Source organism: Schistocerca gregaria, chromosome 5 (genome assembly GCF_023897955.1).
Source record: "Schistocerca gregaria isolate iqSchGreg1 chromosome 5, iqSchGreg1.2, whole genome shotgun sequence".
Lineage (NCBI taxonomy): Eukaryota > Metazoa > Arthropoda > Insecta > Orthoptera > Acrididae > Schistocerca > Schistocerca gregaria.
This window is the reverse complement of record NC_064924.1, coordinates 61,516,404-61,529,966: the sequence shown is the minus strand read 5'-3', so window position 1 is coordinate 61,529,966 and position 13,563 is coordinate 61,516,404. Positions and strand designations below refer to the sequence as shown.

General features: G+C 38.2%; 1 protein-coding gene across 1 annotated transcript in view; it reads right to left on the bottom strand.

Annotated features, from left to right (window-relative positions):
* Positions 1-13,563, bottom strand: part of LOC126272662 (CCR4-NOT transcription complex subunit 10-B) — a 144,044-nt gene that overhangs the window by 74,473 nt on the left and 56,008 nt on the right. Inside the window, exon 7 of the mRNA XM_049975675.1 lies at positions 8,679-8,881. Within this exon, the coding sequence (XP_049831632.1) occupies positions 8,679-8,881 (203 nt within the window). The remainder of the gene's footprint in view (positions 1-8,678; positions 8,882-13,563) is intronic.

Below are 13,563 nucleotides of genomic sequence, written 5' to 3'. Positions count from 1 at the left end.
TAAGATTTTTATTTTTTATTTATTATGTATATAATAGAATCTTTTTTATCATGTTGAGCACCAGAGCCGACACTAACAATAATGATTAATAAAAACCACTTCAGCTGTATTATTACACATTTATTGTGTTATTACTGGTTTCATTCATTGAACATCTTCAGGTTTCGAAATGTGCTGAAGTAATGACATAAATGGTATGGTTGTCTGCCTGCCACACATCCCTCATGCAGCTGGCAGAATGTTTCTGATCAGTGGTTGTGAATTTCATCTTTAGCAACCAGATCATTTATGTCATGACTTTACCACAACTCGGCAACCTGAAGATGTTCAATGAACAAAACTCATCATAACACAATAAATATGTAATAATACAGCTGAGTTGTTTTTTATCAATCATTAACAAAAGTACAACAATTAAAATATTCAAGAAAACAATGGCCGTGTTTATTGACCTAACATCAGCATATGATATAGTGTGGTGGAAAGGCATGCTTCTTAAGTTCTTAAGAATAATTCCATGTAAAAGAAATGCACAACTACTCAATAACATGCTGTCCAACAGGCAAGTTCACCTAAAAGGTCAAGTACGCAAGGTACACAATTTAAATGACAGACTACCACAAGGATCAGTATTGGCCCCCCTACTTTTCAATTTATATGTCGCTGACTTGCCAGAAACGAAAGCAAGAACATTTATCTATGCTGATGACATAGCCTTGATGACACAGACTAACGGTTTTACAACTTCAGAAATGACTCTCACTCAGGATCTGCGAATTCTAGATGAATTTTTTAATGGATGGCGACTCCAAGTAAACAGAAATAAAACTGAATCCTCCACCTTCCATCTGAGTAATAGGCATGCTCACTATAAACCGCAAATTTCCTTTAGAAATCAGTTGCTGTTATATAACCCATTCCCAAAATATCTCGGCGTGACCTTGGGTCGTTCACTAACATATAGAAAACACCTAACAGAAACAGCTTTAAAAATGAAAACCAGAAACAATATATTACACAAACTCTCCGGAACAAGCTGGGGAGCTAAGGCATCAGTACTCAAAACAACTGCCCTCTCACTTGTACACTCTGTTGGGGAATATTGCAGCCCCGTATGGCTGAACAGCGCTCATACAGCCATGGTAGACACGCAGCTGAATGTAGCCATGAGAAGCGTATCCAGGACAATAAAATCCACACCAACAGAATGGCTACCTGTTCTGTCTAATATTGCACCACCGAAGTTACGACGTCAAGCAGCGTTGAAAAGGGAATGGGAGAAATGCTCCAAGAATCCCGAATTACCGCTACACCAGGACTGTGATGCCACACAAATGAAACGTCTTAACTCCAGGAAATCCTCCTGGAGACTTGGAAAAGGCTTACTTCTGAAGGATTCCAACCAGAAACAGCATGGCGGGAAGAATGGTTCACAGCCAATCCCGATTCTGCAGGTCTCATTGCTGATTCTACACGAGTCCCTCCTGGATTCCACTTACCTAGGAGGTCGTGGACCACCCTAAATCGCATACGCGCCAAGCACAGAAGATGCAAGGACTAGAAGCATAAGTGGGGAATCGCTGAAAGTGCCAAGTGTGACTGCGGACACCAATGACAAACAATACACCACATAGTTACAGAGTACCCCCTACGAAAATATGCTGGAACTCTGACCAGCATACATGAGGTCTCTGAGGAAGCAATCTCCTGGCTGGATACTTTAGATATTAACCTATAGTTTTTATTACAACTTGAAGCTCTGTTGGTCCATATTACTGTTTATAAAAACCACATGTTCTCTTTTACATGTAACTCGTCCTAGTGTTTTTATCCATATGTATATTTTTGTTTTATCGATCTAATCTAAGATTTTTATTACTGTAAATGAATGTAATCTATTTTATTTGTCATATATGCATATTGTGTTACCAGTAACATCATTGCTGTTCAATTCAAGTAGTGTATCCTTGATGCCAAATGAAATAATAATAATAATAATAATACAGCTGAGTTACTTTTTATCAATATATTCAATTTTTGACAACATAACATAATTGGACAAATCAAAAATCTACTCTCTAAGCTGCTGCAGAACATGCACATAAAACAAGGTTATATCTATGCAAGCTTTTGGAGCCAGTGGCTCCTTCTTCCAGCAAAAGGGTTGAGAGGAAGGAAGAGGGATGAATGAAAAGAACTGCAGAGGTTTAGGGAAAGTCACCCAGCACCGCAGGTCAGGGAGACTTACCAGAAGAGATGAGAAGGAAAGTCTTTCCTTTTCATCCTGTCTGGTAAGTCTACCCTGAGCTGCTGTTCTGTGCAACTTTTCTGAAATCCATCCCCTTTTCCTAAACCACTCCTGTCCTTTTTCCTGCTCCAAAAGCTTGTGTAGATGTAATCTTTTTTATGTGCATGTTCTCTTGTAGCTTGGTGAGTAGATTTTTTATGTATATAATTACATTACATTAACAAAAGTATGTAATATGTGTGTGTGTGTATATATTTACAGTGTGGTCTACTTGTGTCTGTGTATGTGTGGATGGATATGTGTGTGTGTCCTTTTTTCCCCCCTAAGGTAAGTCTTTCTGCTCCCGGGATTTGAATGACTCCTTACCCTCTCCCTTAAAACCCACATCCTTTCATCTTTCCCTCTCCTTCCCTCTTTCCTGAAGAAGCAACTGTCGGTTGCGAAAGCTAGATATTTTGTGTGATTATTTGTGTGTTTTATTTATTGTGCCTGTCTACCGGCGCTTTCCCGCTTGGTAAGTCTTGGAATCTTTGTTTTTAATATATATTTAGAGTATATGCCATATGGAGCTCCAGCAGGTATACAAAATCACGTGCATGTTTGAATGTAATGTGTCACAATTTCAAAGCGATTGGTGAAGAACTTTCAGAGATTTTTGATTTTGTATAAATGAACGTTTACATTTTTATTTATGTTGATTATGAAAGAATGAGGGTCAAAAGATACAAACCTTCCAAACAGAAATGGTATTTCAGAGACATGGTTTAATGTTTCTAAACTTTAGGGGGGTCTTTGTAATACTTTTTGGCATTACTGTAGGTTTGTTTCAACCCGACAAAGGCTTTAACATGAAAGGGTCAACACACTGTCTTGAATGCCCTGAAAAGCACAAAGGATTTTGCAACAACTGCTACTTGTTTTTTCAGTGGGCACCAATATCAATCTCCTAAACGCTTCAAAAGCCCTGATTCAACTTTCACCATATCTTTCTTTTGTTTTCGATAGACCTAGGCAGAAACTGGCATCATAAGGATTGTAAATACATTTCGGATTATCTTTTACACCAAATAGCTCCATTTTGTCTTTCAATAAATCATGGAAGCTGTAAATTATGAATCGATTATTTACAACATCTCTCCTAGTTTGCTGTAATTGCTCTGGCTTCCTCAGTGTCAAATCACTGTGTTTCTTAAAATTTTGGAACCAGTCTTCCTTTTGTTACTAGTAAAAGGAGAATGAATATTGTGTGCAGTCACATACATTTTAGTGTCTTTCACGTCTTGAGTTGTTAGTTCAAATGCCATTATGGCCATATATTTCAGTGAGTTCGATAGTTCCACTACTTCATCTTCGGGAATAACTGATTTCATTCCCACTGTGTTTTGAGGACCACCCATGGTAACCTGTCTAAAAATGGTCCAAAAGCATAAGAACGCTGAACAGTTTTTTTCAAAATTTCTTTCTCTGCCATACAAATGTCTAGAAATTTTATTCCTTGCTTGAACAGTGTTGTTGTTGTTGTTGTTGTTGTTGTTGTTGTTGTGGTCTTCAGTCCTGAGACTGGTTTGATGCAGCTCTCCATGCTACCCTATCCTGTGCAAGCTTCTTCATCTCCCAGTGCTTACTGCTACCCACATCCTTCTGAATCTGCTTAGTGTATTCATCTCTTGGTTTCCCTCTACAATTTTTACCCTCCACACTGCCCTCCAATGCTAAATTTGTGATCCCTTGATGCCTCAGAACATGTCCTACTAACCGGTCCCTTCTTTTTGTCAAGTTGTGCCACAAACTTCTCTTCTCCCCAATCCTATTCAATACTTCATCATTAGTTATGTGATCTACCTATCTAATCTTCAGCATTCCTCTGTCGCACCACATTTCGAAAGCTTCTATTCTCTTCTTGTCCAAACTATTTATTGTCCATGTTTCACATCCATACATAGCTACACTCCATACAAATACTTTCAGAAAAAAAATTTCTCTTCTTCAGAAATGCTTTCCTTGCCATTGCCAGTCTACATTTTATATCTTCTCTACTTCACCATCATCAGTTATTTTGCTCCCCAAATAGCAAAACTCCTTTACTACTTTAAGTGTCTCATTTCCTAATCTAATTCCCTCAGCATCACCCTACTTGATTCGACTACATTCCATTATCCTCGTTTTCTTTTGTTGATTTTCATCTTATATCCTCTTTTCAAGACTCTGTCCATTCCGTTCAACTGCTCTTCCAAGTCCTTTGCTGTCTCTGATAGAATTACAATGTCATTGGCGAACCTCAAAGTTTTTATTTCTTCTCCATGGATTTTAATACCTACTCTGAATTTGTTCTTTTGTTTCCTTTACTGCTTGCTCAATATACACATTGAAAAACAACGCGGATAGGCTACAACCCTGTCTCACTCCCTTCCCAACCACTGCTTCCCTTTCATGCCCCTTGACTCTTATAACTGCCATCTGGTTTCTGTACAAATTGAACAGTGATAAATCTGCAAAAAAATTAGCTACTGACGGCTGCAATTGAAAATTAAATTAGAAGTTGATAAAGCATTAAGTGTAACACTATTTTTTGCCTTGTTTTCTACACCAATGCATCTGTGAACACAATATGGAAATAATTTGATTCAAAATACACGTAACTGCTCAAGACCAATGGTTCCAACAGACAACAAGTTATTTGGCAAAACATTAGATTCCTATGAGGCTGTTTGTTATTTACCCAAACTTACTTGTCTGAAAATTACCTCAGGATAACTTATATGGTGTTAATCATGCAAAGAGCTCAGTGACATTCATAAATGTGGCTAGAAACATAACTAAGGTGACTGCCCATGAAAAACACAAAACTCTAGTTCAAGTCCTTGTCTGTCATATATTTTCAATTCTCATGTCATTCATTTCACTGCAGAGTGAGCGTTTGAGAGTAATTTTCACTTATTTCATTACTTTGAATCATCAATGATTTCACCTCCATTGACTCAGTCAATGCCATTACAATTTTGCCCAGTGCAGGGTGTATACATGGACAAGAGAAAAATATTCCCGGATTTTCTGATTTAGAATACACTTTTTCTCGGGTGAAAATACACTTTTTCCTGGGTCAAATACAACATACCCTGCCGAAAGCTCATTTTCTTTCTTTGTGAAATGACAATATACTCTTCCTCGGAGCAATAAGATGTATCAATCACTCAAATGGTGAAGGTTTTATATATTAGCATACAACTTCTCGACACTGAAACAAAACCCAGCAAAAAACCACATGTTTTGAAATGATCTTTGATGTGCGGCAACTTTTACAATACATATTTTTGTATTATGCAAGTATAAACATGAATTCTACCAAATACAGCATGGTAGTTTCTGAATCACTGAAATCGAGACTGCAACACACGACACCTGATGTGGTCAGCCAATAACAACATCACTGTTAAGTAGTGGAAACACACAAATAGGAAATGTTAATGTTTAAATTAATATACATACAGTATAGCTACAAGAAAAGCTAAGCTGCCACACGTAATATTGGTCGTCAAAAAATTTTTGTAATTTTTTCTGAGGCAGGATCCTAAGCATACAGCTTCAATTGCAGCAGCTGACTATTTACGATAAGCACAATTATGTATTTCACTACTGTGCAACCAACATTTCATGGGTTACCTGGCTGAATGGGAACTCTGACTTTTCCATATAAAAGCCAATTATGTATGAAACTGCTGAAGAACTCACTTCATTTTGTTTTATTTTTGCCATCATTACTGCATAATTTGAAATCTATGAAAGAACTAACATAAATACGAAAAACTAATCCCGAACCTAGTCTTTTTTTAGTATGCGTTACACTTCAAGCTAAATCAAACACCAGTAAAATTTTAAATAATGACATAAATGGCTGGTCTTCTGGGCAAATTTTTTTCGAAGTGGCTGGTTCTCAAAGCATTAAGTTTTGAATGAGAGTCTAACACTCCTTGATTCAAGAAATTCATCACACATCCTCATATGTAACATTCATCTAGTATATAAGGAAATTTACTTAGAAAACAATGCTAAGCAAAAACAATCATTCACAATATTTTCCAGTGACCTGTTAGAAATGTAAACAGTTGTGACATCTGGCTCATTGAAAGTAGTTTGTTGTTATGAAGTATTACACAATATTCATCCTAAAGTCTTTGACACATTTTGCTGTCGGCAGACGCTTGTACATGCACTGTATTTTGTTGTTGTATATGGCACATTTATTTGCAACTTAAGTTTTATTTTGGTGTTATTCTCTTGTTTATGTTTTACTGCTGCAGTAGTATAGTGGAGTAGCAGGCTTAAGTTAAATTCTTTGTTTGTGTATCAATTCAAAATTTAACTGAAAATTAAAACAATGAAAAATTCCCAGAATTCGGAGAAATTTACAGATTTTTCAGAGAATTCTTTTGGTTGAAAAAATTCCTGAGTTTTTCCCAGATTCCTCGGTTGTCCTGCAGTGTATACACCCTGAATAGGAAAATATCAGTACATCTAGATGACGATAGGATCAGATGAGAACAGGCTCACATGAAGGCAGTCACAGGCAAGAATAGGCCCATACCTGGCAAAGGTAGGCCTAAACAATAATAGCACCAGCTCAGACCACAGAAGGCCTAGGTCAGATGAGGATGAGCCTGGACTAGGATGGTCTCAGAACAGATTATGACTGACAGTGTAGTGATCTGTGATTCTGAAGGTGCCAACAGATTATGACATGTGAATCTTCATCTTCTCAAGCCTTTTTACTAGATCCACACAATTGTGGGAATTCAGCTATAACCAAACTTTGTTTGCTGCTACAATTTTTGTTGTTAACCATTAAGCCACCTTCAGAGTGAGTTGGAAAGACTGATGGTAGAGCCCTCCCATCTGCCTTATATACTGATATATAAAATGGACGAGAATGCTTTAGCTTTGCTGTCTGTCTTTCACACTTGCTCCACAAATGACTGAGTCGTTTACAGCCGAAACATTAGTAGGTGACAAATGTTGGCTATGACTGAATTCCTGAAATTTTACAGATCAGATTAGGAAAATTCACTAAACTTGTTGTCTGAATAATTTTCTGTTGACAATATTAGAAAAAGGATAGGTTTCTAGTCACTGTAAAGATGTCCCAAAGAGTTACAGACAGGCATTATGAAAATACTGTTACACATTGTAGGTTTTGGCCAAAGCCTTCTTGAGCAATGAAAAAACACACAAACTGACACAAGCAAGCGACCTCATGTACACATGACCACTACCACTGGCAGCTCTCTGGTTGAGTTGAAGCATTCTTGAGCTATCTGTCTAGAAGCTACATCTTCCAGATCTAGATGTCTACTATTTTTTTCACATCACTGAAATGCTTAGCATACTAACACATGGTCTCCAACCATGAAACCTGTCGTGATAAAATAGGCTGAAGAGGTAATGCTAACATTTGGAGCCAGTTCTCTGCAAATTTAAACTCTAGCATGTGCTTTAATGAAAATTTTATTGACATTGGAAACAAGACAGTCAACTTCCAGACATTGTGATCTCACCATTTCTGTTATGTGGTGTAGCTTAGGGGCTAAATATGTCAAATGTACTATAGTTGGAGTCACGAATGATGGCGGTTGAGTTTAGCCTTGTTCTGCACAGCTATGTCATGGATTCTCTGATAGCCAACGAGCATGCAGTAGTGTTCTGAGCACTCTGCTCTGAATTCCATAGGTAATGCGAGTTTTAAACATGATTGTAGGGAGTTGTATAGTGAATTTCATTTGTTGCAAGCTGTCATCACTGATGGTGGTGGTAAGTGATAAATTCTGCATAAGCAAGCGAGAGACATAATTTTTAACATCAATCAAACACTTGCACTAATTTACCTCATGGTAATTAGCTTCTCACCAAGAGAAGTATCAGGTCAAAAATTAGTGTCCTCCTTTGTCAGAGTAGCTGATACTAGTTGCTCCTAAAAGTTGAAACTGTCTGGACTCATTCTGTAGAATTTGTGGAAATTGTGACCATGTTGGGAAAGCTAATGACAAACTGCAACTGAACTACGTTTGATGTTTATAGCATTGTATGCATGCATTTGGTACTTCCTTTTCTTCTTCAGTTTTTGAGCATTAAATAATGAGAAGCCACAATAATGTCCCCTTCGGAATACCCCATGCATGCAACTGAAACCTAAATGCAATTCATGCTGTCTTATTGCTAGTTGAATGGCAAGTCGCACACATATTGTATCACATCGCACAGTGTATCATTCCAGTGGGAACATGAGTGTCATGCAACATTTATTGCAACATGTCATATTGTATATAGTATCATCTCAGTGTGAACCACACACAAGTGTGTTTATATGTAATCAGCTTCTCATACTGAAACTCTAACATGTTTGTATGTGAAAAGATTTGTGATATAAAAAAAAACTCACAGATTTATGTGCCATAATACAGCACTCAGCAAGACGCAACCATAGCCTTGGGTTCATATGATACACTTGGACTGCATCAATGAGGCAATCAAATGCCTGAACAGCTTTTCCTGCATGCAGAAGACAAATGCCCAGATTGTACTTCAGTTCATAGAAACGAGATGAGCCCAGTGTAAACAGAGGCCTGCCAGAATATGGTTCCACTGCAAAAAGAGACAGGTATGAACTATGACAATATTAAACCATCAACACTCTAATTCAAAATGAACACTGAGGAGGAATTTTACAGCTTCAAAACAAAGAAAATATTCTGATTCAGTTTCTAGCTTTTTTTTCTTGGATACAATAGTATTAAGAGGGATTTATATACGGTCAAGTGCCAATGCAAACTCTCTAAGACTACTTACCTCATTAAAATAGTATATTTTGTGCACGAGTAACAGAAATCCATACATGATGGATATATCTCCACACCTACTGCTTTCAAAATTTAAACCTAAAGATATAAAAAATAAAAAGGAACTATTTCTTTCATTCAAGCTACCTGAAAGGTACCTTGGAATAAGTAGCCTCCATTAAATTTTCATAGATCCCTGTTGTTCATTATTTTGAGTACAACTCTACAATAATGACACAACTAAATATTTTATTGTGGCTTCTGAAATTTTCCCGGCGTATTTCTTCTTCCAGCAATTTTTGGGTCTGCAGCGTGATCTCAGCAACATTCTGCCACGATATTTCAGCCCAGAGATGTCCAGCCATCCTCAGGTGAGTAGACGAAAAGCTGAAGAGACCTGATGCAGTCATGGTATTTATAGTGAATTCCGCGCATCCAGATCATACTGGCTATTTACAGCACATGCGTTAGGAGGTGACATGCCCAAGGCAGCCAAGTTGTGTGTGCTTCCCTCAGTGGTGAAGTAAGAGCATGTCAATTACATTGTGACCACATCTTTTTAACAATAGGATTCCAATTTTTATTCAGTTGGAAGCCGTTGTCACGATTCATTAAATTACCAGTAAGATGTATTTCCACGGATTCTTTAGTTACAGTGTCCCAGAAGCTGGAAATTGGTGCTAAAAATTTGGTGTTTTTGTATTCCATTGAATGTCCAATGGAAATGCAACGTTCTGCCACTGCTGATTTTAAAGGTTGCCGCAAAGGGGTGTGTTGGGTCGGGTTGGGTTGTTTGGGTAAGGAGACCAGACAGCGAGGTCACCGCTCTCATTGGATTAGGGAAGGACGGGGAAGGAAGTTGGCCGTGCCCTTTCAAAGGAACCATCCCGGCATTTGCCTGGAGCGATTTAGGGAAATCACGGAAAACCTAAATCAGGATGGCCGGATGCTTGATTGAACCGTCCTCCTCCCGAATGCGAGTCCAGTGCAGACGGGTGTGTTGGGTGTGTGTTTCATGTTCTACAAAGCGTTCTTAGACTGTTTGTATCGTTTGACCTATATATGCAGAGCCACACTCACAGGGAATTTTATAAACACCCGCCTTCCGCAATTGTAAATTGTCTTTAACAGATCCAACTAAGGTCCTGCTCTTTGTTGGTGGATGGAAGATGACATTAATATTATTCTTCCCAAGCGATCTGCCTCCTATTTTAGAAGACATGTTCCTGGAATATGGAAGGAATGCGGTTGATTTATAATCATCATCAGTCTCCTCAGAGCGTTGCTTCTTGTTCTTATAATTGTGCATGGTCTTCCGTATTTGACGCGAAATATAGCCATTCTATTTAAAAACCTCCTCCAGACACATTAACTCTTCATGAAGGCTATCAACATCCAAAATTACATGCACCCTATCAATTAAGGTACTGAGAACACTGGCGGTTTGTGTGGGATGATGGTCCTGTGAGTGTGGCTCTGCATATATAGGTCAGATGACACAAACAGTCCATGAACACTGTAGAACACAAAAGACACATGCGTCTGCGATAACCTTTAAAATCAGCAGTGCCAGAACATTGCATTTCCATGGGACATTCATTCAATGGAATACACCAACATCAAAATTTTAGCACCGGTTTCCAGCTTCTGGGACTCTGTAACTAAAGAATCCGTGGAAATACGTCTTGCTGATAATTTAATTAATCGTGACAATGGCATCTAAATTGATAAAAATTGGAATCCTATTGTTAAAATGATGCAGTCATAACATAATTGACATGCTTTGTCGATACTTACAAGGGAGTCTCCCCATCACAACCCCCCTCAGATTTAGTTATAAGTTGGCACAGTGGATAGGCCTTGAAAAACTGAACACAGATCAATCGAGCAAACAGGAAGAAGTTGTGTGGAACTATGGAAAAATAAGCAAAATATACAAACTGAGTAGTCCATATGCAAGATAGGCAACATCAAGGTGAGTCTGAGCCCACGAGCGTGGTTAGCATGAGCAGCTGCAGAACGAGAGGTCCTTGGTTCAAATCTTCCCTCCAGTGAAAAGTTTACTTTCTTTATTTTCACAATGTTATGATCTGTCCGTTCGTTCATTGACGTCTCTGTTCACTGTAATAAGTTTAGCGTCTATGTTTTGCGACAGCACTGCAAACGCATGCGATTGCTCCACAGGAAAACACGTCTGATATTTTCTATACGACACTGGTGACGGCATGTGCGTCACAAGACAGGAATATGTTGTCGAACCATGAAGCTTATACACTTGGCGAATGGGTAAAAGGATTCTTCTACCTTGCCCGATTTAGGTTTTCTTGTGGATGTGATAATCACTCCCAAAAAAGTTATGAAAACATAAGAGTTTGTCACATAAACTGAAAATAAAAAATTAAACTTTTCAGTCGAGGGAAGACTTGAACCAAGGACCTCTCGTTGCGCAGCTGCTCACGCTAACCATGGGACCATGGCGCCCGTGAGCTCACATTCTCCTTGATGTTGTCTATGTTGCTCATGAACTACTCTGTTTGTATATTTTGTTTATTTTTTCATAGTTCCACACAACTTCTTCCTGTTTTCTCGATTGATCTGTGTTCAGTTTTTCAAAGCCTATCCACTGTGCCAACTTATAACTAAATCCGAAGGGTGTGTGATGGGGAGGTTCCCTTGTTAGTGATTAGTTTGTTCTTACTTCACCACTGAGGGCAGCACACACAACTTGGCTGCCTTGGGCATGTCACCTCCTAACGCATGCGCTGTACGATCTGGATGCGCTGAATTCACTATAAATACCATGACTGCATCAGGTCTCTTCAGTACTTCGTCTACTCACCTGAGGATGGCCGGACGTCTCTGGGCCGAAATATTGTTGCAGAATGTTGATGGGATCCAACTTCAGACCCGAAAAATACTGGAAGAGAAAAAAAATATTATTTGAAAACATTAGACAGAGGCTGAGTAAATATCCAATTGCTGAATCTCTTCAGAGAAGCTCACCTGGTTGTCAAACTTTTAACTTTGTGAAAACTTTGCTAGCCTGTGGAAAAATCCTTTGATGAGCTAAAATGTGCGCACTCATGTACACGCACACATACACACACACCACCACCACCACCACCACCACCACCAACAGCAGCAGCAGCAGGTGTGTAGGCTGGGAATCAGGAATGCAGGAGGGAGAGGCAAGTGTACAGTCTAGGAGTGCAACTCGCCATCCCAATATTTGCCTGAGTAACATTTATGGGGAACATCATCTGTTGCTTGATATAAGCCCACAGGAACATATTTCATTTGGTCAAGTGACAGACAGTTCATCATGATTCTAACACAGGTCAGTCACGTTTTTGTCCATTGCTCCATATTACACAGGACTTTCCCCATCTCTTTTTTTATTTTAGTTACCACTTCTCTGTTTTTAGTAAAGGATTAGTTCCTGAAACTTAAACTTCATTCCTTCACTTTTACAGCCTGAACATTCATCATTGATGATTGTTTTACGCATTGAAAAGGCTGAGAACATTGGCTAGCCCTGCAATCTGTTAGTCTGTGGCATTTTGTAATAGCTCTTCATACCACATGACATAGCATTGTAAGTAAATCATCTTTTAGTATGAAACTGCAATTCTTATTCATTATAATGAATGGACCCATTCATTGTGGGGCATATGAGATCCACGCCTAATTTATTAACATGCATAATATTTTCCCCCTTATTTCGGTCTATTCACTCAGTACTTTGAAAATATCTCAGATAACTTAATTTCCCCATTGTCAGAGTATTAATTTATAAAAATTTCTGTACAGATACACACCAGAAGATGCAACTTACTAGTTGCGAAACCATTAGAGTCTCTAATCAACTACAATAAAAAATCTACTGCGGACTATTGGACTTTTCATTCAGTTTTCTAATGCAGCACCTATATGTAAACACCTATGTTACATTATATGAATGGTCAATCAGTTAGGTACAATTACCTAACCTGTGGTTACCATCATTTTAAAATTATCAGAGAAATGTGTTCATTGCCAGCTTCACTATGCTCATAAATAAAAATGCAGACATTAAGAATAAAGATGTAGAATGTTAATAAAATTTGTTTTGTTTAAAGAGCTCACACATAAAAAATTCAGTGTGATTACTTTTCAGCACACCATCATGCATGCTAATGTGAGATGCAGAATTTATGACTACCGGTACATCACATAACGAGTATTGAGCATAAAAAACATCAAGCCATGCAGTAGGCTGGAGGCACCACAAAAGTGCTAATGTGAACAAAGAGGAATTAAAAATATGTCATACAGTGAGATCAAATATTTCCTAAAATCATCATAATGCCACATCTTTTCTCACAGAGAGTAAGAGTGCAGTTTTTTGATTAGATATGGAAGCATTATAATCAATTTAGAAGGACAATTGCCATTAATTTCATCCTCCTTATAACTACAGGGAAAGGGAATCATATGACTGTCTATTGA